Here is a 23,655-nt window from a genome sequence, read left to right as displayed (position 1 = left end):
AAAAAAAAAAAAATTGAGAATCAGGCCCTCCCTGGTGGTGCAGCAGGTTAAAGCACTGCACTAAGAAGCTACCACTTACCCAGAGTTGATCCCCGCCTGCCCTGGAGGTGACCACATAGCACGACAGACCTCTCCTGACCCGCCCACTGCTCCCCTCAGCAGTGTACTTCATCAGTGGGTCTGTTCTGCTCCCCAGTGTCTCTGGTGAATCCTCTTACCGCCCCTGAGCCTCTGCCCTGTACCCCAGTTCTGTATGCACAAATAAATAAATTTTAAAAAATTTGAGAATCACAAAAAATATTAGTTTGTAAATAATGTCTCAGATGATAAAAAATAAAGCTCAAACTTTTTGTTTCTTGAAAAAAACAGCATGCATTTTTTCAAAAGCAACACAATAACAAATAATTGGTGAGGGTGAAAAAAGTTATATAAATGGAATTATAAAACTAATGGCAGCAATAAAAGATAATTTCAATAAGGGAAAATAGATTCTTTTTCTAGGTTGTTAGGTTTAAGACAGAAAAGATGACTAACCTTTCTAAATTGACATAAAAATTTAGTATTAATGCCAATTATCTCAATAGGATATCTCATAGAAATTGCAAAAGGTACCTGGGAAATATAGAGGTAATAATCATAAGGAAACTATTGGGTGTAGCAAAGTATAGAATACAGAACAATAGGGCAAACATATAGAAGTTCAAAAGAAGCAGGATAAAGTGTTGTGCTAGAATGTGTTAGCCAAAGGTTTGAGCTATAGGGATCCTTCCCGCCAGCGATTATGGCTGGTTTCCCTGCAATCAAAAAGCAGGCTCCAAGGGGAGAGTAGCAAGCCCCCCCCCCCCCGAGTGGTAGGAACCCCTCTGAGGTCTTCACTCCCCACAGAGAAACTTCCAAGTGGAATAGAAGGGACCAAAATCTGCCTGCTTTTCTCGTTCTCTACTTGATACACACTAATGGCCGCCTCAACATCAGTCCTTCAAAAACAAAATGTAGTTCACTGCAGGCCAGGAGTTTGAAGTTAGTTGTCAATGTTGCAGAGGTGGAGGGCAAAGTCCACAGCGCCCCCTTTAACTCTCTGCCCACCTCCAGACCCAGACCCCAGCGCTGTTCTAACGTGATGATTTTCATGGAAAACTTTAAGGTGTCTGGAAACATTAAAAAGAAGTGAATCTGACACACTTAGCATTTTTGTCCAATATAATTAGTGTTTTGATCACTCGTCAGTTTTTTTCTGCTTTGTTTTATTCATATGTATCAAATTCTATGTTCTTGTCCTTATATAAGGCTTCAGAAACGCACTACAATTCAAAAGTTCGTAAGGTTAACCCTATAAGTCATTTCAACTTCCTCTTTTCCTTGTCCTTTTTCACATAATGACTGCCTTAAAACATCAGGTTAGCTTTTAGTGTCTTTAAAAATACTTTTTTAAAAGGAAAACTCTTACACTGCTGGCGGGAATACAAACTGGTCCAGTTATTAAGGAAAGCTGTCTGGAGGTTCCTCAAAACACTAAAAATGAATCTACCATATGATCCAACAATTCCATTCCTAACAATTTACCCAAAAAACACTGATCCAAAAGGATACCTGCATTCCTAAATATTCCTAAATATTGCAGCACTATTTCCAATAACTAAGATATGGAAACGAACTAAATACCCCAGAGATGACTAGGTCAAGAAGATGTGGTACATCAACACAGTGGAATATTACTCAGCAATCAAAAGAGATAAAACAAATACCATTTACAGCAACATGGGTGGAACTAGAAAGGATTATGCTAAGCAAAATAAGTCAGAAGGAAAATATCAGATAGTTTCACTTAAAGGTAGAATATAGGGAAACCCAGCATGGAATCAGGAAAAAGACAAAACTTGGAAGCTGGCCATAGAGCTGAGGCAGAGATCAGGGGAGGGGAAGAGAGACCACCAGTTTTATGGTAGTGGGAGTACTTCAGGGAGGCCTCCTCAGGGCAGAAATCAAACAATGTCAAACAATATTTAAAGAAATATTTTCAATGATTAATAGATATTATTTTTTAAACTACAGTTTTAGATTTGCAGAATAATTGGGTTTTACCTAACCCATGGTCACCTCCCCTCTTCCTCAGACACCTCACTTTACCCCTATTATTAACACTTACCTTTGTGTAGTACATTTGTTTACAATTAGTGATTGTTGTTAATACATAATTAGCTGAAGTTCCTAGTTCAAGTTTATTTGTTTGTTCTATGAATTTTTTATATTACCATTACTTAACAGTCTTACCACCCTAAAAGTCCTTTGAACAGATTAACTCTTAATGGTATTTTGAAATATTAAAACTATAAGGGCAATACAATTTTAGGATAAAAATGCTCTGTTGGTTTTAAATTTTGTTAGTCTCACTATTGTAATTTGCCATTAGACAAGATGAGGAAATGAGTCCCTATATATAAATAGCAAAAATCATTCTTCAAAAGAAACAAAACAATCATAAAGTTCAGCAAATCCCAAATTTTCTTCAGTGCCCTATACTCTGCTGTTAACACTCCAAGCCCTGTGTCATTTACATGCTGACTCTTTCGGGGTAGAGAAACAAAGAGATTAAGAAAAACAAAGCAAAAACACCCCAAATTTTGATCCTGAGTAACCTGATAAAATTCAGTCTAATCAAGCACGCATTCTTTTTTATTGCCTACTTTCATCGGGGACATAATTACTAACTAGAGTCTAATTTTAGAATGTTAATTATCAATGAAAGATGTAATATCTAAGAACAGAATGGGATGCACTGATGCTTTATTCCTGGGACATCTGTGGGATTAAATCAAGAACATTGTGAGATTGATAAATAAATAATATATACTATTCTCAAAGACCAAGAATTTCAGTGACATCACAATGATGTGTTTTGGAACAATGGGAAAAAATTAAACAATGACCTTGTTGGTTATTTTCCCCTCAGACTCAGCAGCCTTAAAATATAAATTAAACAATTTAAATCTAGGTGAGAAAGCAAAAGGCTGTAGAGACTCCTGTAATGTCACTGTTGGTGCTTTATAAAACATTTATATTCCTTCTTATGCCTTGACAAGAGAGCTGCTGACTCTCCCCTTTGTTTTAAAAAGGAAAGTGGCTGGCTTTAATTTGTACCTATTTTTAAAGGATACTTATTCCATGTTTCTCAGTGCCTTGAAAACTTCCATCATTACACTCAACCTTTCTTTAAATCATCAGACTTAATTTGGCTACATGTGCAAACTCCTCAGAAAATTATTAATTTTTTTTAGATTTATTTATGTATACAGAACTGGGGAACAGGCCAGAGGTACAGGGGCGGTGAGAGGATTCACCAGAGACAGAGTGGGGAGCAGAACAGGCAGACTGACTAAGCACACTGCTGAGGGGAGCAGCGGGTGGGTCAGGAGAGGTCTGCCGCACCACGTGGGTCACTCCAGGGTGGGAATCAAACTCATGCGCAAGTGGCTTTAGCGGCTTAGTGCTGTGCTTTAACCCGCTGCACCATCAGGGAGGGCCCAGAAAATTATTAATTTTTAACCTTCACTTTGGAAAGATCTACTGTCAGAATTGACCTGGATGTATTTGCCAGACCCCTTCAAATGGATCATAAGTGTGTTTTTATACATTTACCTGGGAGGAAGACATTATCTAAGGGTAACGTCTCCCAAATGAATGCTGTATTTTTAAAAAATATTTCTTTCTTGGGCCCTCCTTGTTGGTACAGCGGGTTAAAGCATAGCACTAAGAAGCTAAAGCCACTTACGTGTGAGTTCAATCCTCGCCTGCCCCGGAGGCAACCACACAGCACAGCAGACCTCTCCTGACCTGCCTGCTTCTCCCCTCAGCTTTGTACTTTGTCAGTTGGCCTGTTCTACTCCCCAATGTCTCTGGTGAATCCTCTCACCACCCCTGCACCTCTGGCCTGTACCCCAGTTCTGTATGCACAAATAAATAAATCTTTTTAAAAAATTACTTCTTTATTTATGCATAGGACAATGGGTACAGGCCAGAGGTGCAGGGAGTGAGAGGATTCATTGGAGACAGAGTGGGGAACAGAATAGGAGCATCTGTAGAAATACACTGTTGAGGGGAGCAACAGGCCACATAGGAGAGGTCTGCTGCTGTGGGTTAGCTCCCTGGCCAGGGGATCTAGCTCAGGCTGAGACTTAACCCCTCCACCACCAAAGAGACCCCCAAATGCTCTTATTTATCCATGTAGAAATACTTTCAAAACATTTATTGAAAAAGTGACCAAGAAACAAAGCTTTTTTTGGAAAGTAGTTTATGCTTAATGTGCCAATTCACTTAAGATACATATTTTAATTATTGCTATTAATTTTAAAAATCAGAAGTGCAAAAAATAAGTACCTTTATTCAAAGGTGAATAAAGTGAAATAGAAAAACTGACAGCTACTCTCCTACTTTACTCACTAAACCTTAATAAACATAGTAACTTGAACAAATACTTGGGTTATCACTAGTAAATTCCCAAGTGCTGTCACCCCCACAGGGAAATAAGAGACTGTGGTGAAGAAGCCAACAGAGGTAGGCAGCTTCTGACTTCAGGTAACCATCCATTCCAAAATTTAGCCCTAGTTCCCTACAATACCTGTATTCCCCACAGAGTTGACCCTGTCTGTAGAAACTGATCAGCAGCAACTAACTTCTTTCAGTCTAAACTCAAATGATTTTACAGGGACAGAAGAGGTAGCAGCTCAGGAATTTCCAAAATTGAGTGATAGGTCATGGATACAATAAAAATATATTACATGTTATTACATACAATTCATTTTTTCTTTTACCAGTTGGACAGCTCACAGGTTATAGAAATGTAGGTAATTATACTAAAATATGTATTGTATCAGTAGTACCCAGGCTTGCTAAATATGTTTCATTAGTAATTATAAAGCATTTAGAGAATGACCTGTTATCTGCCACCTAGTAATTCTGTTTAAAATATTTGTGGTCATGCTGGCAAAACTTTAAAATGGTTGTTTATTTTTACAGGAACATGAGAACTGATTCAGATAATTCAGGTATGGAACAAATTTCTCCCAGTTTCTCTGTGATTCCTGGTGTTCAGTGGCCACCTCTGAGTCTAGATCATAGCAGTTAAGAGCAGAGAAACCCAGCTAGATAGTTTGATGCGTTTCACTTCCTGCCTTTGCTCTATTTGAAGAATCTTCCACTGGGTAAACTTTTCCTCCAGGCCTATCCTTGTGCTATCGCTCAAGTAGTAGACATTACTTCACTTTTTTGTGTGCTGATAGAGCTCAGTTTCCTGGGTCCTTGCATCAAAGCCATTGGATGTGCACCACTGCCAGGTTGGTCTGCAAGAAGAAGTCAAAAAATAACAGGGTCTTCCCTCCTTGCTGATTGGAAGTGTTAAAGGTCCACATCTGAGTCTCATAGTAAATCCAAAATTTTTGAGTCCTTCTTTGTTCCTGCTTACAATGTAACACTTTACTATCAGGTGATTCCATTGAGTGTTCTTTCTGGGCAGTTTTTTGTTGCATATCCCCATGTCTCAGGATCTTTAACCTGTAAGAACAGTTTTTGATGTGAAAGTTGTAATATAGTCTCAGTCGGGGATCATCTCTCCCCTGGCCTGACCCACTTGTAATACTGCCTAACCTGGGGTGTGGAGTAGAGCTCAGTCATGCACATAAAAAAACATTATGGAAAGAACACAGAGTCACATTTCACTGAACTTAAATGAAGAACCAAAACACTTCTACTGAAAAAACCAATAACACTTCAAGGTACTTTAGTCCCATTTGCAAGTCCTACAAAAGGAGTAAATAATTACAATTCATATTTTACAAATGGGATTTGTCTTTAGACTTTCCCACTGGTCTTTAGCATCCAAAAGTACCAGATGAATTACTTTGCAATCTGGTTTTACCTACATTCCAATCTATATTATTAAACCTGAGAACATTGTTATGTATGCTAATGCAATTTATGAAAAAAGGGCAAATCTCCTTTGCAATATGTAGAATCCTCATCTATCAACTTTTACTCCCAACTTTATTTCATAAGGAAATAAAACTAAATTTGCATAAATTCGAGAGCTGTCCATTAAAGGCAAGTTACTTTCTGGAGGCAAAGAAAAATCTAGCGGCAGCCTTATCACTAATATGTAATTAGTACATTGGCATATAACTAGTACAGTCCACATACATTCTGAAGCACTGTTATTTAAGTCATGAAGACTTAATATTAATGTGGGACATTGATACCTTTATCTTCATCCTATGTGTGACTGATTCTTTCACCTGTCCTCTGGCACAAACTCAATTTTGTTTAATTAAACTAGCACTGGATGGCTATCTCTTACATATGAGGCACTGTGGCAAACTCTGAGAGATTAAAGTAAGTAAATAACAGGATACACTTACTGGCCTAAAGACATATGCACAAATAACATAAACCAGAATGTTACAGATATTTTAAGAGAGAAGTAGAAAATGTAGTTTTAGCTCGAGAGAAAATCATGAAAAATTCTGTGAAGGAGACATACCATGACATATAAAAGGGGAATCAAGAACATCCTAAGTCCAGGGAACCATGGGTTTCCTCAGTCCATCAGTTGGTGGGCACAAAAGATGGAAGAGCACAGGGCTTATGCAATTTCGCTGCAATGAGACATGCAGTGGGGGTCAAATTATGGAGGTGTTCTGGAGTTTGGGGAGCCCCTGAAAGACAGGGAAATGACAACATTGGTGTCTGAGATCTGACTGTAATTTCTCAGAGAAGCTGGAGGAGGCTGGAAGTAGAAAGTCATTGTGATAGTCCAGTGAAGGTGCCAAAGTCTTGAACCAGCTAAGAAGTAGTCAGATGCAAGGATAGCATATTAACTGACTGTTGGGAACAAGAGAAGAAACAATGAAAGAGGACAGTTTGGGAGGCAAAAGGACTAGGAAGTAGTGAGTCCTCAAAACAAACTGGGCAAAGGAATCTAAGGAAATTTTGAAGCAAACTTGAAGAAATCAGCTATTGAACACGGAACTTAGAATCAAACCCCTTGGGAACTGAGTTATATATGTAAGTTATAAGTACACTTCCTCTGCTCCAGAAGTATGTAATTTAATCTCTCTGGGCCTCAGTTTCCCCAACATAAAATATGTGTTCTTATAGGTGGGGAGAAAGGAGAATATGATTAACTGTTTCAAGGCCCTGTAAGCTGCTATGGTTTTTAATCTGATTTAGCTGTGGTCCATCGTTGTAAATTTAGCCGGCACCTTGAAATGGGCCTCTGGAGATCAGGTGCTAATCCTTTCTGAGCTTGTTAAATCACAAGGACAGTACAACATACAACTCTGGCATACAGTTTTCACAAAGCATTAATTATTGTCCCTGTTTGTTTTCTTTCATGTATTTCTCATTCTTTTCACTTTTCTCTCCTATATCTTTCCATTTTTTTCCTTACTTAGACTTGTACAGTTTTTCAATTTTCCCTCTGATCAGCATTTCTTTCCCTATTTTTACACTGCTCTGAATCACTTCTTTTTCCACTTTCACACTTTCATTCACACTGACCACTTTTTTACCCTGAGAAAAACAATGACTAATAAAATCTTAATTCATTGTCCCATTGAATTTATTGACTGTAGATTTAAAATGACTCAGTAATCCTGATTTATACCCGAAGCACAAGCCAGAATAATAACTGTACCTCTCTGCAGTAAGGAAAAACCCCTGACATTATTACCTTGTCAGGCTCCCATTCACCTACCTCCCTGGCAATTCTAGTTAAAAACTATGGTCTCCACTTCATCTACCAAACCTCTCAGCAGTTTGAAAGAATTTCACTTTTTCTCCTTCCCGAGTAAGATTTTGGGTAAAATTATTTTTATGAAAAGTCTATCTACAAGATAGGGCCCAGGCTAAATTTGTCTCTCAGATTTAAAGCCCATCTCTCTCCTTTCTTGATTTCCAATTTCATGCCTTTGTAGATTTTATTCTTCTTCACTTTGTTGTTTTTTACAGGGAGTTCAAATAGTAGACTTACCTGTGCTGTTATTTTTTCAAAATATAAAGAGAAATTTGAGAAAAGAACAAAAGGGGAATATCACAAGTGCTGGGAGGGTCCTCTCCACCCCACCTATATTCCTTTTCCACCTTCCTCTTAACTATTAAAATCAAATTCCATGAAAGCCTCAGTAACCAGGTTCATTCCCTGTTAAATCTGAACTAAAAGGAGAAAGAGAAGGATCCTAAAAGAAAACTTGTTTTTGAAATTTAACAATGAGTTCCACTGGAATAAACAAAGATATTTTTGATGAGGTAGTTAGAATATCATTTGAATTAAGACCTTTATTAAGTTCTTTCCTTCTGTTCCTTTTTCTTTACTTTTTTTTTTTACTTTCTTCTTCCTGTCTCTTCTCTTTAGTGAACACTCTTCCACTTTCCCAACTATTTGAGCTCTGACTCCCCCCTCTTAATGTCAAACCCTCTTCTAATTTCCACAATCTTGTGCCTTATCTGTTTCCCACTTTCTCAGGGAAATAGATGTGAAGAAATAAAAAGGAAAAGGCCAATGGGAAAAACAGGTAAAACAACCTGAAGGTAATTCTTTACAATTATAATATAGATATAAAGATATCTTCCTATATATAAAGGACAAGATAAGACACTTTAGTAAAAAGTCAATTTATTAATTGAATCTTTTGATATTGGGTCTCGTTCTATTGTAGTAATAACAGACATGGAATGAGTGTTGCTGGTTTTGTGTGGTTTCTCCTCTACAAAATATAATATCAGCACAGGGATAAAAAGGAGCTTCAGATGGGGTTCTAGATGAGAATTACTTGCTGCTTTTTTTTTAATATTTATTTTTATTTATTTATGCATAGAAGAAGTGGGGGGGTAGGCCAGATACATAGGGGTTGAGAGGACTCAACCAGAGACAGAGTGGGGAGCAGATCGACGAAATACACTGCTGAGGGGAGTGGGGGGGGGGGGTCAGGAGAGGTCTGCCACACCATGTGGTCACCTCCAGGGCAGGGATCAAACTCATGCTGAAGTGGCTGTAGCTTCTCAGTGCTGTGCTTTAACCCGCTGCGCAGCCAGGGAGGGCTCTACTTGCTGCTGCTTTTACACATGACTCCTTTCATTCTCATTTCTACTCTTTCTCTTTGCTTCCTCATCTTTTTCTCAAATTGCCTTCTTAGACTAGTCAATGCAGACAAAGCCTCAGTATTTCAGCCTCATTTTTAAATTTCTATAAATACAAATATTCATAGAGTGTCCACAGGGCCACCATGTCCATTTGGGCAGTTGTACGCTGCTGTGTTAGAAGCCCCTCTCCCTTTGCAGTGAGACCTGCTGTATGCAGTGGGCCTACCATATTCTAGATTTCTCTGTGACACCAAGTTTTCAGTGAGTTACTTACAATGAAACTTATCTAAGCCATGCCCATCTCATCAGAGTTCTGCTGATAGAACTGAGGTGTGCATTCCTCTGTCACTCTACTACTCTATTCCTCTGTCACTCTGCTTAACACTCAAGCACTTAGTTTATTAACAAAGACTCCCTGAAATGCACAACTTGGGCCAGAGGTTCAGACCAAAGGAAGAGAGTAACTGTCATCCATGCACATTATCTCTGGCCTCTGCATATACCCTTAGCCTGTGCCTGTTCCTTTGTCAGCTCTTTTCCCTCTGAGGTGTACCCTTAATGCTTCCTAAACTCAGTCTAGGTAGTGGTCAACAATGAGGTGGTGGTGCACAGGTGGACCTGTGCTCCTGCACCCACATATGGAGAGTACCAACCTGCCAAGTTCAATATAGTACAGAATTTAGAGATTCTTGTGATGATAAACTAATAATGAAATATTTTTACATATTTCAAAATATGGGTTTCATTAAGAGATCTGCAAGAGCAAAGGACAAAAATGATGACATACATATTTATACATATACATATTTAAACCTGACTTCTGAAATTTGAAAAGTGGCTCCCAAATATGTAAACTCTGAATTTCTGATTTCCCATGAAGATGGGAAAAGGATGATTTTTTTTAAACAATGAAAAATTTTGTTACGAATAAAGATTTTTTATTATTACAACTGAAATAATGTGAGTTACTTTGTCCCTAATTTACAATGAGCATAGACTATATGCATATAAATCTCGTGTAATACATAACATTTTAATTCAGCACAACTTAACAACTTGGAAATAATTCAATGACATATCCATATATCCTTTTTTTAAAAAAAAGATTTCTTTTTATTGGGCCTCCCTGGTGGTACAAGGGGTAAAGTCACAGCACTATGAAGCAATCTACAGCCGCTGCAGCACCATGTATGCAAAAATAAATAAATAAAATTTATTTTTATTCTATCCCAGTTATTTATGACAAATCTTGTATGCATAAATATATTTTAAAAGTTATATAAGACAATTTATTTTTATTTTATGCCCCAGTTATTTATGCATATAAGAACTAGGGTATAAGCTTAAAGGTATGGTGGGGGTGGTGAGAGGATTCACCAGAGACAGTAGAGAACAGAACAGGCAGATCCACTGAAATACATGGTTGAGGGGAGCAGCGAGTGAGACAGGAGGGGTCTGCTGCACCAGGTGGGCCAGCAACCTGGCTCTGGATCCAACTCATGCTGCAGTGGCTGGCATCCATGAATGTGATTGCTTGATAGCACTGATACTTTAACCCCTGTATCACCAGGAAAGCCCTGACATCTCTATAAATCTTAAAGTATGAAAGTCCTTTATCTTAATCTGAGCATTTTAAATTGTTATGTTCTTACATGGGTAGGCAGAGCTTTTTTTTTAAGGATTTATTTATTTGTGCATACCGGACTGCAGTACAGGCCACAGGCAGTACCCCAGGGGCAGTGAGAGAATTCACCAGAGGTAGAATGAGGACCAGAATAGGCAGATTGATGAAGTACACTGCTGAGGGGAGCAGTGGGCAAGACAGGAGAGGTCTGAAACACCATGTGGGTCACCTCCCTGGTCAGGGATCAAACTTGTGCTGAAGTGACTATGTCTAGCTTCATAGTGCTGCACTTTAACCTGTTGCGCTACCAGGGAGGGCCCTTATAGAGCTTTTAAAACAAAATGTTTTAAGAAACTAAGAAGTTTCTTTAAACACTTCTTCAACCTCTAAGATTTTATCTGCCTAAAGGATTTGTATTATGCTAAGAAGAATGTCTTGCTTATTTCAATCACTTATTTTACTTGTTCTTAGTTTTTTAAGATTTAGCTCAATAGTAACTTTAAAAATTTTCTATATTTCAAATTCTGCAATTGACTGAATTGACTTCATCTTTTTTTTCCTTTTTGGACAGATAAATACAAACTACTAAACTGGAAAGCAAGCACAGCTCAAGAAAGAAGGGTCAGTGAAAAAGAAAAAGCATTGTCTTCCATGTGGCAGAAATAAAGGCTACTACTGACCATTAAGCACTTAAATCCATGTCAATCTAACGTCTTAAATCTTACTTATTATAATTATGGGTATTTATTTTAAAGGACCAGTAGGGAACTCAAAACTATAGGTGTTTTATTAACAAACTCAGTGTTTATCTGAAGGGTTATTTTCCTTTTGGAATTGAACAAAACTTGTTATTCTCTTAGGTTAATTTCTTCTTTGGACAGTAATCCAACATCGAACGTGTTTCTATCATCAGGTACTGTAGGGTCCTTGAAGATGGAGTTCATGTTCCTTCCATCTTCATGTTCTAGGTGAACATCTGACCTGACAGTTTATGCTCCATGAATGTCATTGCACATTTTTTAAAAATTCCAATACTATTTTAAAAACTGCAATCTCCATCCAAAAAAAAAAAAACTTGTATTTTTAAATCCACAAATTAGTTATTTTCAGAAGGCTTCACTCATTCTTCAATGTACTCAGCACATGTTCTCAATCTTCAGTATAATCTTTGGAATATTATTACTTTACAGTTTTTTTTTTAAGATTTATTTATACATACAGAACGGGGGTACAGGCAGAGCAGCAGGGGCAGTGAGAGAATTCACCAGAGACAGAGTGGGGAGCAGTAGTATATAACCATTGAGCTCTTGAAATGTGGTTAATGCAATTGAAAAACTGAATTATCCTTTCTTACTCTCATCTGTATCAATAATGAATTTATGGTAGCTGGAGTGACCCAGAAAACATTAAAAGGAAATGGTAAAGAACAAATAGTTTTCTTCTCTCTGTATATGCTACACTATCTCCATCTCACCACATAGAGCACCACATAGAAGAAAAATAATCGTCTTTATGCAGAAATTATTCCAAAGACAGGGTAGTCATAAACCAAACATTGACAAAGCTGAAGTTTTTCTTTATTGAGTTCCGTCTGTGTGTTACATACTGCTTTAGATGTGCCAAGAATCTAAAAATAAGTAATGGTGAATAAAATAGGCAAAATCTCATCACAATTTACATTCCTATTTGGTGATTTAGACATATACAACATGTCAGACAGTGAAAAAGAACATGAAAAATAAAATGGAGTAAATCAGCAAGGAGTGCTCCTTTATCTATGGTGAAACAGGCTTCACTGATAAGATAACATTTGAAATCAGACCTACAGGAAGTGAAGTAGATAGAGTAGGCCTGTGGAGACTGGATATTTCAGCTGTAGAAATAGCAATGCAAGAGCTTTAGGGGAAAAGACTACTGCAATATGAGAGACAGCAAAGGAGCTGGGATGGCTGGTGCTGGGGTAAAATGAGAAATGGGAGGAGTAGTATGCTTTGAGGTCAGTGAGATCACATTGGGCTACAGGCTCCTGAGATAGTAGTGACTCGACCTCACTTATTTTAACAGGATCAGTCTGGTTGGTGTGTTGAAGAGAAGATGCAGTGTGAAAATACCTGCTGCAATAGTCCAGGCAAAAGATGAAGAAGTCTTGGAACAGAGTAGTAGTAGTAGGGTTAGTAAGAAGTGATTAAAACTTGGATATGTTTTTGAAGATAGAAATAACAGGATTTTCTGATGAACTGGATGGATGTGTAATGTGGAAAAGCAAACAAAAAGAATCTGAAAAGAAGAAAACTGGAAGAACAGTAAACAATCTGAAGTGAAGTTTGCAGTACTCTATTAAAATGGAAATGTTAAACCAATAGTTGAATATGATTTGGGAGTTTATGGCAGAAGTTAAGTCTAGAGATAAGAGTTGATAGGGTAGAGATGAAATTTGAAGATCAGATAAAACCACATTAAATAGTAATAGAAAACATGATTAAAAGAGGAAAAATTATGTATATAATTCTGGGCATTGTTCTAAGCACTTCACATGTGTAAATTTATTTAGTCTTCACAACCACTGTCAGGCACATTTACATTTATTATATTCATTTTATGCCTGAGGAAACTAAATCTTGCAGAAGTGACTTTCTTCTGATTGAATAGCTAGCAAGGGAGCTGAGATACACCAAAGCAGTGAAAAATAATATACTGGACATTAGCGCTCTCAGACGCTCCAACTTTTAGCATTCAGCATAATGCTGCATAAAGAAAATCCAGCCAAGGAGACCAGAAACATTCCCGATGGGTAGGAGGAGAAGGCTAAGTGGTATTTGAGGAACCGGGAGTACAAAAGGAGAAAATATTCAAAAGCATCCAATGCTGCTGGCAGGTCAAGGAAGACTGAACACTACTATTGCACTTAACAAAGTGGCTCTAATCAGTGGCCTTGACAAAGATGTTTTGAAGCAGTGGTAGAGTTAAGGCTCAAGCACAGTGTGTACAAGAAAGAATAAAGCACAGAGTTCAACTCTTTACAGAGTTCAGTACAGGTACCAACAAGCCTAGATCCAATCACAGGTGTGGTATTCACATAAGCAAATGAACTAAAGTAGCAGTTGAGATTTGCTACACAAACAAAATAGAAATTCAGTTGGGAATTTGGTGGGGGAAAGATATGCTTAATCTTATAGTCCTTTTCAAGGAGAACAAACTTGGTTTCCTTTCTCTGGGCATTCAGTCTTGTTCTTTATTAGAAAAAATTTTGTAGCTCCAAGTTTACCTATCTCCTTTCTCTAAATTGAAATTTCTCCTGGACCATGTTTTATTCATCTACATACCCCTGAGCTAGCACAGGAACACCCAAGATAAATAAAAGTGTGATAAATACTTCTTAGCATCCTAAATATTGAGTATCCTCCCCTGAGGTGAATTCTTAACTAACTCAGTCATTCAAATTGATTAACTGTTATGTTGGTCTTTTTAAAGACAGGTATAAGATCTTGATATTCCTATCATTGTGAAAATTTTTATAGTAGTATATTCTGTCCCTTTCCCTGCCCTCTTCAATAGCAATACAATATTTCCTAGTATAACATTTTACTTTTCTTTGAGTACCTATATTCATTTACCATACTTTCTTTTGTATCTCTGTCTCACGTAAAGTCCTTAAGGACAGTCATATGTCCTTTCAAAAATCATTAGCACATTGCCTAGCACACAGGAACTAATCAATATATATTTTTAATTGCTGAGTGAATATTTATTGAAGTCAATTGGTTTGAATGCTACTGCCCTATTGATGGTATTGATGCTAATTGCAAACTGGAATCCATACCATAGGTGACAACTACAGAATGTTCTTAGCTTAGGGACATAATATTTTTAGCTAGATTTGTAAAAGGTAAAGAAGCACTATTAAAACACCAAATTAATTTTAAAAAGCAACAATGAAAAACAACAAACAAATATAAACAAGAGACATTTTACCCGGGTGGAGAAGGGAACAGGATCAAAACTGGGGTGGGAAATCACACGGGACTAAGGTGATAGCACTTAGGTGAGTGGGTGGTAGAAGTCCACGGGGGATTACAACTGAGATGGAAAAATGCACAAAATGTAGAATGATGTAAAAATAAATAATACATAAATATATTTTTAAAAACCCACGAAGCTAATAATAGTAACAAATTCTAAACCCAATTAAATTAGCAAAATTCATAATTTTTTATTATTGATATTAAAAATATTTAGTTATTTAGTGATAAGTTTGTTTTACTGTAACTTTTTGTATATATCTGAGTATTCTTCAATTGACATTATTTCTGATCATCTGTTTCAAGGAATTTAAATGACTAAACTTTTAATTCAGTTATGAAAACTTGACTTTCACTAATGCTAGGGAGTAAGCTAGTTAAGGATTTAATATATCATAGTGACTGACAGAATCCTGAAATTTGAGAATTCAGAACTTTGCAAGTGGTTAAAATGCAATAATAAATTTCCCAAAATCTTTGATGTAGTAGATAGCACAACATTTTATTACATAAACATCTATAAGGAGATTTTATAAGGGCATGTTGGCAGGTGATGGGTTAAACAAATGCCAAGGTGAGGGTGGAAAAAGATTAGTGATTGTGGTTACTCTCTGGGGCACATCAGATTTTACAGTTTGGTTTTCACTATTCACTCATAATACTTAGTTAAAATTTACCGGAGTAACTCAATGGGTGAACTGCCTTGGGACAGGAATGAACAATTTTCCGACATGGTTTTTTAAACCACGGATTATTCATTTCATTCTATTTTGGAATGAATATTTTATTTTCTTTACCTCTTATACTCTCCATGTTAAACTCCATGTACAGAAGTTATCATAATCTTAAAACAAGAGAAAGCAAAGTTGTTAATGCCTTTGTGTTACAGATAGAAAGTTTAGGCCTAGGAAACTAGTCATGTATCCAAAATACGTAACTAGGTAGCAGCAAAGCTAAAACTCAAATTCAATCACCTTGTCTCCTCTTTCTATACTTTCCACCCTTTCAACTAATCATTTGTGTAATTTAAGAATTCTTAGAATGTTTCCATTCACCAAAGAAAGCATATTTTAGATGCCACAAGTTCTATTCTCTTTAAAAATGAAAACATCTTTAAGAGGTTAAAAAAATTATTTGTACAGAGGAATTTCAGCATATTTTGAGATCAATAGCTGCTATCCTACAGTGATACAATCATTTCATGAGAGTAGCCAGTCAGTGACAGGGAATTCCAAGCAGCAGTAGAAGTAATCTGGTAGCTGGAGAGTTCATTTGAATGGCGCAATTTGCAAAACTGCTTGGGGCCAGGTAATTGGAATGTAGGGGTAAAAAAAGAGACTCAGTCTATCTGCCTATTCTGTTCCCCATTCTGTCTCTGGTGAATCCTTTCACACACACACACTTCTACACCCCCGCACCTCTGGCCTGTACCCCAATTCTGCATGCATAACTAAATATTAAAAAAGAAAGAAAGAAATGCAATTTCTTGAACATTTAGATCAAAGGTTCTTAACTGGTGATGATTTTCTCCTCCGAAGGAAACTTGGGCAAAATCTAGAGACATTTTGGTCACAAATGGGACTAGAGTGCTACTGACATCTAGTGAACAGCGATCAGGAAATCAGGAAGACTGTTAAACATCCTATAACAAAGTATTGGCTGACCAAATCTCAAGATCACTAAGGCAGAGAGACTGTGGACAAAGGAAGAAAAAATCATGGAGAATCTAGAGGAATCTTCTTGAAGTGTTACTTATTTTATGCATTTAAGAATTAGGAAATAAAACAAGTCACAGGCATAACTAACATTCCCTCCTCCCCCCTTCTCCCTGCTCTTTTTAGACGTGGTTAACATTTTTGAGAGAATTCTAGAGACAGTCTAACTTTTTATTGGACATTCCACAAATTCTCATCACATCTTTGTGGAGGAGTGTGTATACCAAGAGGACAGTTCAGTTGGATAGATTTGGAGTAGGTTGTCCAACTGCAAACTACTTTTTAGTAGACTGAATTCTATTGATAAATATTTGATAGCAAAAGGACTAAGGTTTGAAATACTCTGCAGCTGAGTTTTGTCTTTGGCTTGGTTTAATTGTTATAGACAACTTGAATAAAGACTGAGGTGGAATGCTGGTCAGATGGGGATGTTAAAAAAGAACAGGGAAGAATAGGAATACAAATAGATCTTGGCCACTGGACAAACCGTCAAATAGTTTACTTCATTCGGGGCATCACAAACGTCACTTTGGGTTAACAGGAGTTGACAACAGAAGATACAGTGGAGGAGATAAGGAAGGACAAGATAATTGACATATCAAAGGACTTTTTGCAAGATCGGCTATGTACAGTGTGCCCCTGAGGAAAACCAGAAACAATAGGTTGAAGTAATTTGTATATTTTGATCTAATAAATAGGAGCACAATTTGACTAACAAAGATTAGAATTGTTCAAAGGTGTGATGAGCCTTGGGAGGCAGGATTTTTGCTTACTGTCATTCAGAGACCACACCATGACTAGTTAGTGTCAAATTGTGTTTTTTTTTAAGGTTTATTTTTATTTACTGATGTATAGAATAACTGGAGTGCAGGGGAGAGGTAGGGAGGCACGAGAGGATTCACCAGAGACAGAGTGGGGAGCAGAACAGGCAGATCTACTGAAATACACCGCTGAGGGGAGTAGCGGGTGAGACAGGCAAGGTCTGCTGCACCATGTGGGTCAGCTCGCTCGCCAGAGATCAAGCTAGTGCTGCAGTGGCTGGCGATAGCTTGCCAGTGCTGAGACTTAACCCCTGCTCCACAGGGAGGCCCGCAAGTTAAGTTGGCTGTTACTTTTCCTGAGAACCATTTCAATTTTGCCTTGAATTCTACCCCCCTCCCCCCCATAGCCTCCTTCAGCGCCGCCCCATTCAGATGGTAGCAAATTTGTGTCCCTGGAGGACAGACTCGCGCTGAATGGGAGTCGGCCTGCGGCACGCTGGACCCATTCACGTGAGTTTTGTCAAACAGCTGTGTCCCTGGGCAGCCTTCTTTTCTGGTTTGCAAAACTCGGTTCTAGCAGAACCAGGGACTGGATAATGTCTCGGTTGTTTTCTTAAACAAGCACTGGATTGTGTGAAGTATTTCACTATAGAGGTGGAATCGCCTCAAAGGGAACCGATTTTCTTCAGGAGCTGACACGGGACAAGGAGGGAGGAGTCCAGACTTGTTAGACTATTAGCCCGCTGCTGACTACAGTTAGGGAAACCTCGATCTCAACACAACCTAGACAGCAAGCACAAACGCGAAAGGGAATCCCCAATATCCACTTTGCGTTAACAGTCCGCTTTTTTATAGTCAGAGGCGCTCGCCTGCGCGCGCGCGCGCGCCACCCGCAGCTGGGCGCTGCGGAGTGGACCAATGACAGTGCTCTCTCTCCGCGCCGGCTCAGGATTGGGCGATCCGCGCCAGTTTCTCGGCCAGGCGGCGGGCGGGGCGCACCGAACACTGCCCGCGATAGGCGCGCCCGCTGCGCCAGAGTCCCGGGAGCGCGTGCGCGGTCTCGCGGCGGCCGCGGGGGCCGGTCTCGCGCGGTCTCGAGGTGGAGTCGCTGGCGGCGGCGGCGGCGGCGACGGCGGCGACTGGCGGCGGGGCGGGGGCGGGGACTGAGGATTGTGAGGTGGGGAATCGGGAGTTTCTGGATTCTTTATCCGGTATTTTAAGTGCCGCTGGGGAGCTGTCGTCTCTGCAGTGACTGGGAGCGGCCGGGGCTGGCGGGTCGGCGACCGCCGTGGCGCGGAGGTAAGAGGCGGACCGGCGGCGACTCGGTGTGGGAAGCTTAATCAACAGGTCCCCGGAGAGCGGCGGGGGAGGGGCGGCGGGTCGCCCCCTCCCCCACGCGCCGCCCGCTCGGGCCGGGGCGGGTCGGGGCCGTTCAGCTGGCTGCCCCGAGCAGCTGGAGCCGCGGCGGGCCGCGGAGGGCGTGAGCCCAACCTTTGTCCCTCCGAGGAACGCTGCCCGGAGGCGCCCGCTCCCTTTCCCTTGGCGAGGGACGCACCTTGGCGGGGGCTGCTGCCGGCCGGAGTGGCCGTGAACGCGACTCGGAGCCGTCGGTCCTCTCGCGCCCCGAGCTTGCGACTTCAGGACTCGCGCTTGACCGGGCCGGGGACCTCGCGAGGTCCACTTTGCTTTAGAGCCGGAATGTAGCCGGCGTCCCTCTGCCTGCCGCGGCTCTGGTATTCGGCTCTTTGCGTTCTTTGAACAAACACCCGGTCCCACTTCCTTGTGGCTACTTTAAAGGAAAGCCCAGTCTTTGGATTTGGATACTTTGAGATTGCGAAGTAAATTTTGAAGTGTGCGCCTTTTGTAAGCTGTACTTCATGAAAGATGTTTTATAGAGTCTTTGGTTTAAGTTACGTAACTTACTCCTAATAAATAATAACTCACCCTTCCTTCTGTTGAGTTGATTGAGTTACAGTGACAGGAACGGAACTCAGGTTTCGGTGGAAGACCTCTTGGCAATTGGCGCTAATATTAAAATATGATAGGTAGGAGATTTTTAGGAGCAGTATGGAGTGTGTGATTTGTCTCTACTGGTTTATCTAAATTGTGAGACTTTAGATTTGGAGAGGCTGTAGAACAAGGCTTCGAAAAATTGTTTTACTGTCTCAGGTGAAAGGCATTGATATTTCTCATTTAAAAAAACTAATATGTTTTAATGATAGGATCCTTATTCTTTTGGAATAATATGAATAGGTTAACAACCTATTAAATTCTGCAAATGATACGTTGGTTATTGGTGTCTTTGAAGTATAAATATTGGTGGTAGTTGAATTGTTAAATGAGCCTTTTGGATTATGAGCTACTGACTTTACTAGATCTTGTGGACATGGTGTATTAAGAGTTTTAAAAGGCCCTCTATAGTAGCAGACTGAAGCTATTAATCAATAATGTAAAGATTATTATTAGATGAAACAAGCAAATCATTTTATTGTATTTTACTTTTAAATCAAGTAAATATTACCCTGTACCAACTACCTTCCTAACTTTTGCCTGGACAGACCTACACTTGAAAAAGATGGATCATTGATAATATTAACTTGTTTTAGAATGTTAAAATGGGAGAGGATGTATATTTTAATGAGCTTGGTAGCAGTTTACATGCTCTTATCAGTTTCTCTGATAATTTCTGATTTCAGGGTGTCTGGGGAAAAGTTCCTCTGTGTTCTTTAGAATATAGTTTTTGATCATATACTTGTTGAATCATAACACTGTTGAGTTGGAAACAGTCTTAATGGTTACACAGCCTAACCTTCATTTTCCTGGAAAAGCAAAGTGAGGTTTATAGAGTTAAGTAGTCCATAGTCTGGCTACTAATTAGTGGCAAAATTGGAATCAAGTGCTTAAATGCTTGTCTCCAGATTACAGTACAGTATTCGTTTTATTATATCCTGTTGTTAAAATTAAAAAATCAGTAAGATACCCTTCTCAAATTTATACATGCAACAGCAGAGTTTATTTTTTTTTCTTTCCTTTTTAAAATAATGACTAACCACAGTCGATTAACCATACTTAATTGACTCTCCTTGAGGGGTTTTTAGTTTTGCCTTGTTTCTAGCATTGTACAGTGGTTACCTTTATGCATGTCTCCTGAGGCTTGGGTGAATGCTGTGTATCTGCCTGGAAATGGAATTGCTGGGCTTTAGATCAGTGTGCATTTTCAACTTTACTAGCTACTGCCACAGTATCCTTTAAACTTGTAACAATTTACATTCCTGCCAACATGAGTCATGGGCTTCTCATCCTTGCCTTCACTTGGAATTTTCAAATTGACATTGTCAGATTTTTCAAATTTTGATGTACTTATTTCAAAAAGATTTTATTTAACTTGTTTTAATTTACATTAATTAACTATTTTCACTGTTTAAGTGTTTTGACAAATATCTAGAGCTTTATAATACCAAAATCAAAACATGTGACTGTCCTGTCACCTAATTTCCCTTTTATAGCTTTTATATGTGGTCTATTTTCCCATGTTCCTTGGCAGCAGATGATCAGTGATCTTTCCGTATAGTTTGTCTTTTCTAAAATATATTGGAAATGGACTTATACTGTATGCCTTTTGAGTCTGGTTTCTTACATCTAGCATAATATATTTAAGATTTTCTGTATAATTGGGGTGTTCATCCATGTTTAGTGAGCTAGCAGTTCCATCTGTTTTAATGTTGAATGCAGTATTTCATTGTGTGGATTGATCACTGTTTATTTAATCCATTGACCAGTTAATGGATTTCTGAGTTCTCAGGTTTTTTGGGTGGCTGTGAATAAAACTACTATAAATTTTTGCCTCTCAGTCTTCATTTCTCTCAGGTGAGCACTTACAGGTGGAATTGTATGTTACTTGTAAGTGTATGATTAATTTTACCTTTTTTTAAAAAAAAGTGTCTGTGGTAGACAGAATGGCCACAGAGATGTCCTGATCCTTGGGACGTATGACTAAATAAGGTTACATGACAACGGTGAATTAAAATTAAAGCATCTGGAATTAAAATTGCTTACCAACTGACTTTAATAGGAATATTATCCTGGATTATCCAGGTGAGCTTAATGTCTTTAAAAGGAAATGAGAGAGGCAAAACAGTCAGAAAAAAAGATGTAACAAAGGAAATGGGGCCAGAGAAATGCAGAATTTCTGGGTTTGACAATAAAGTGGGGATGATTGTATGACAGTGTTCCAGTTTATGTTCTCATCAATGCTTGATACAGTCAATCTTCTCTAAATTTTAGTAATTCTGATAGGTATGTAATAATAGATCATTGGGGTTTTTAAATCTGCATTTCTCCCATGATTAATGATGTTGAGTGCTTTTTGTGTACTTGTTTACCATTTGTATATCTTATTTGGTGAGTAGCTAAATATTTTGGCTATTTAAAAGCTGGGCTTCCTTTTGTTGAATTATAAGAATTTCTTTATAGTCCTTTGCCAGATACATGATTCACAAAGATTTCCTCTATGGTTGTCTTTTCCTTACTCTTAATTGTGTATTTTGAGGAACACATTTTAAAATTCTGATGGTCCAAACCAGATTTGTTAAGCCTCTCACTTTAATATATCAGAGAACTCTTTGCCTGACTCAAGGTCACAGAGATTTTCTCCTGTTTTGTATGGCAAATTGAGCTAATCAGGCTTTTTACACCATTAGTCTCTTTGCCCATCACCTGCAACCTTGGTTGAGTTAATGTAGAAGGTGCTTGGGAATGTGGGTGCAGGACACAGGTGCCTGGTTGTGGATACCTGGGGTATGGGTACAGACATGCAGAAGTGCACACTTGGGACTAGAGGCCAGAGATACAGGGCAGTGTCACTCAGACAGATGTAGGCTACAAGATGAGCAATGTGACTGCAGAAGAGGCAAGACCATGAGGTGATTTGAGAGGAATGCCAGAAAGAGCCTAGAGAAATAGTGTAAAGATTTGTTGGGAGCTGAGAGGCTTGGTTGCCTGCTTGCCAGTCTCCCTGAATGTTGTGCCTGTGTACCTGGTTCCTTGACAGAGCATTAAATCATGAAAAATTCATCAAAGACTCTGGGACTCTCCTTTACCCTGGCCTATGCTTGCTGGCATAACAGTTTTCTTCACTTGTTTTATGTTTTACATTTAGACTTATATTCCATTTTGAGTTAATTTTTTGTCATAAGAAAGGTGTGAGTTGAGTTTCATTTATTTGTCCAGTTGTTCCAGGACCATTTGTTGAAAAGACCATTTTTTAATTGATATATTGATAATTTTTTATTATAATAGTTTACTTTTACATCATTTTGTGCCTTTTTCCATCTCAGTTGTAATTCCTGTGAACTTCCCATCACTAATTCATCCGTGTGCCATCACCATAGTCCCGTGCACTCCCCCCACTATTTTTGATCCCATTCCCCACTCCACCCCGTAAAATGTCTCTTATATATAGTTGTTCGTTATTATTATTTTCCTCTTTATGCTCCTGCTGTGAGTGAAACCATCCAGTATTTTTCTTTTTCTTTCTGGCTTATTTCTCTAAGCATGATCCCTTCCAGCTCCATCTATGTTGCTGCAAAAGGCATGTGTTTATTAGACTATTCTTTATCCATTGAACTGTCTTTGTCTCTTGGTCAAAACCATTTGACTACAGTTGTGTGGGCTTATTTCTAGGTTCTAGTATTGATCTAGATGCCTATCTTTTGCTTATTACACTCGTGATTACTGTTGTGCAGCTATCCCAGGCCCAGTAGGTTCACCATTGGTTCTAACAGCATAAGAGAACTTCAACTGTTATTAGTGCACTGAACTAGGTACTCTGCGAGGATTTGCTTTCACTTAAAGACTACCCGCATAATTTTTGTATAATCTTTGGAATGTAAATGAAACTGCTGAAAGTTGTTTTTCTTCTTTTTGGTTTCTTTCAAGACAGAGCTGAATTTGAGACTTTCAGCTTCCCTTTCCCCTCTGAAAAAGTCTATATCTCTTCACAGATCATAAGCAGAGATGCTCTCTAGGTGGTTATTGGAGTAACCTTACCCTAATAGCAGTTAGTTGCAGAATTGGGGTTTAGATTGCAATTCCCAAATTCATAATTATTCATTTATTTTCCAGAAAACTATTGTCCGATTGCTAGCTCTGTTGTTACTGGCTTCTGGACTCCTGAAATCTAGTTTTTTTTTTTCCATTTCCCCCCTAAAATGAAACAGAAACTGTGCCAAAATAAAATTTTATTAAGAAAAGGTTTTGTTCAAGTACAGTTGAAGCTTAGAATACAGATGCATTATACTTAATGTGTAAGAAGGATTTGCTAGTTTTAAGCAGACTTAACATGTTGTTGACAAGGACCCTCCCTGGTGGAGCAAGGGGTTAAAGCGCAGCACTATGAAGCTATCTGC

At 38.7% G+C, this 23,655-nt stretch overlaps 2 protein-coding genes across 3 annotated transcripts in view; both read left to right on the top strand.

Annotated features, from left to right (window-relative positions):
- The window catches only part of FAM71D (family with sequence similarity 71, member D), a 29,395-nt gene extending 10,980 nt beyond the window's left edge, over positions 1-18,415 (top strand). The window contains exons 5-7 of the mRNA XM_004682079.1: positions 12,818-12,923; positions 17,656-17,758; positions 18,108-18,415. Coding sequence (XP_004682136.1) covers positions 12,818-12,923; positions 17,656-17,758; positions 18,108-18,415 — 517 coding nt within the window. The remainder of the gene's footprint in view (positions 1-12,817; positions 12,924-17,655; positions 17,759-18,107) is intronic.
- Positions 18,096-23,655, top strand: part of MPP5 (membrane protein, palmitoylated 5 (MAGUK p55 subfamily member 5)) — a 69,431-nt gene continuing 63,871 nt past the window's right edge. The window contains exon 1 of one of the 2 annotated variants that reach the window (XM_004681767.2): positions 18,096-18,547. The gene's annotated coding sequence lies outside the window, so the exon portion shown is untranslated. The remainder of the gene's footprint in view (positions 18,548-23,655) is intronic. The other variant, XM_012724629.1, reaches the window with a different exon arrangement.

This window comes from Condylura cristata, unplaced genomic scaffold (assembly GCF_000260355.1).
Source record: "Condylura cristata isolate star-nosed mole 26May11 unplaced genomic scaffold, ConCri1.0 scaffold00013, whole genome shotgun sequence".
In the NCBI taxonomy this organism is placed as follows: domain Eukaryota; kingdom Metazoa; phylum Chordata; class Mammalia; order Eulipotyphla; family Talpidae; genus Condylura; species Condylura cristata.
This window is presented reverse-complemented; position numbering and strand designations above follow the sequence as displayed.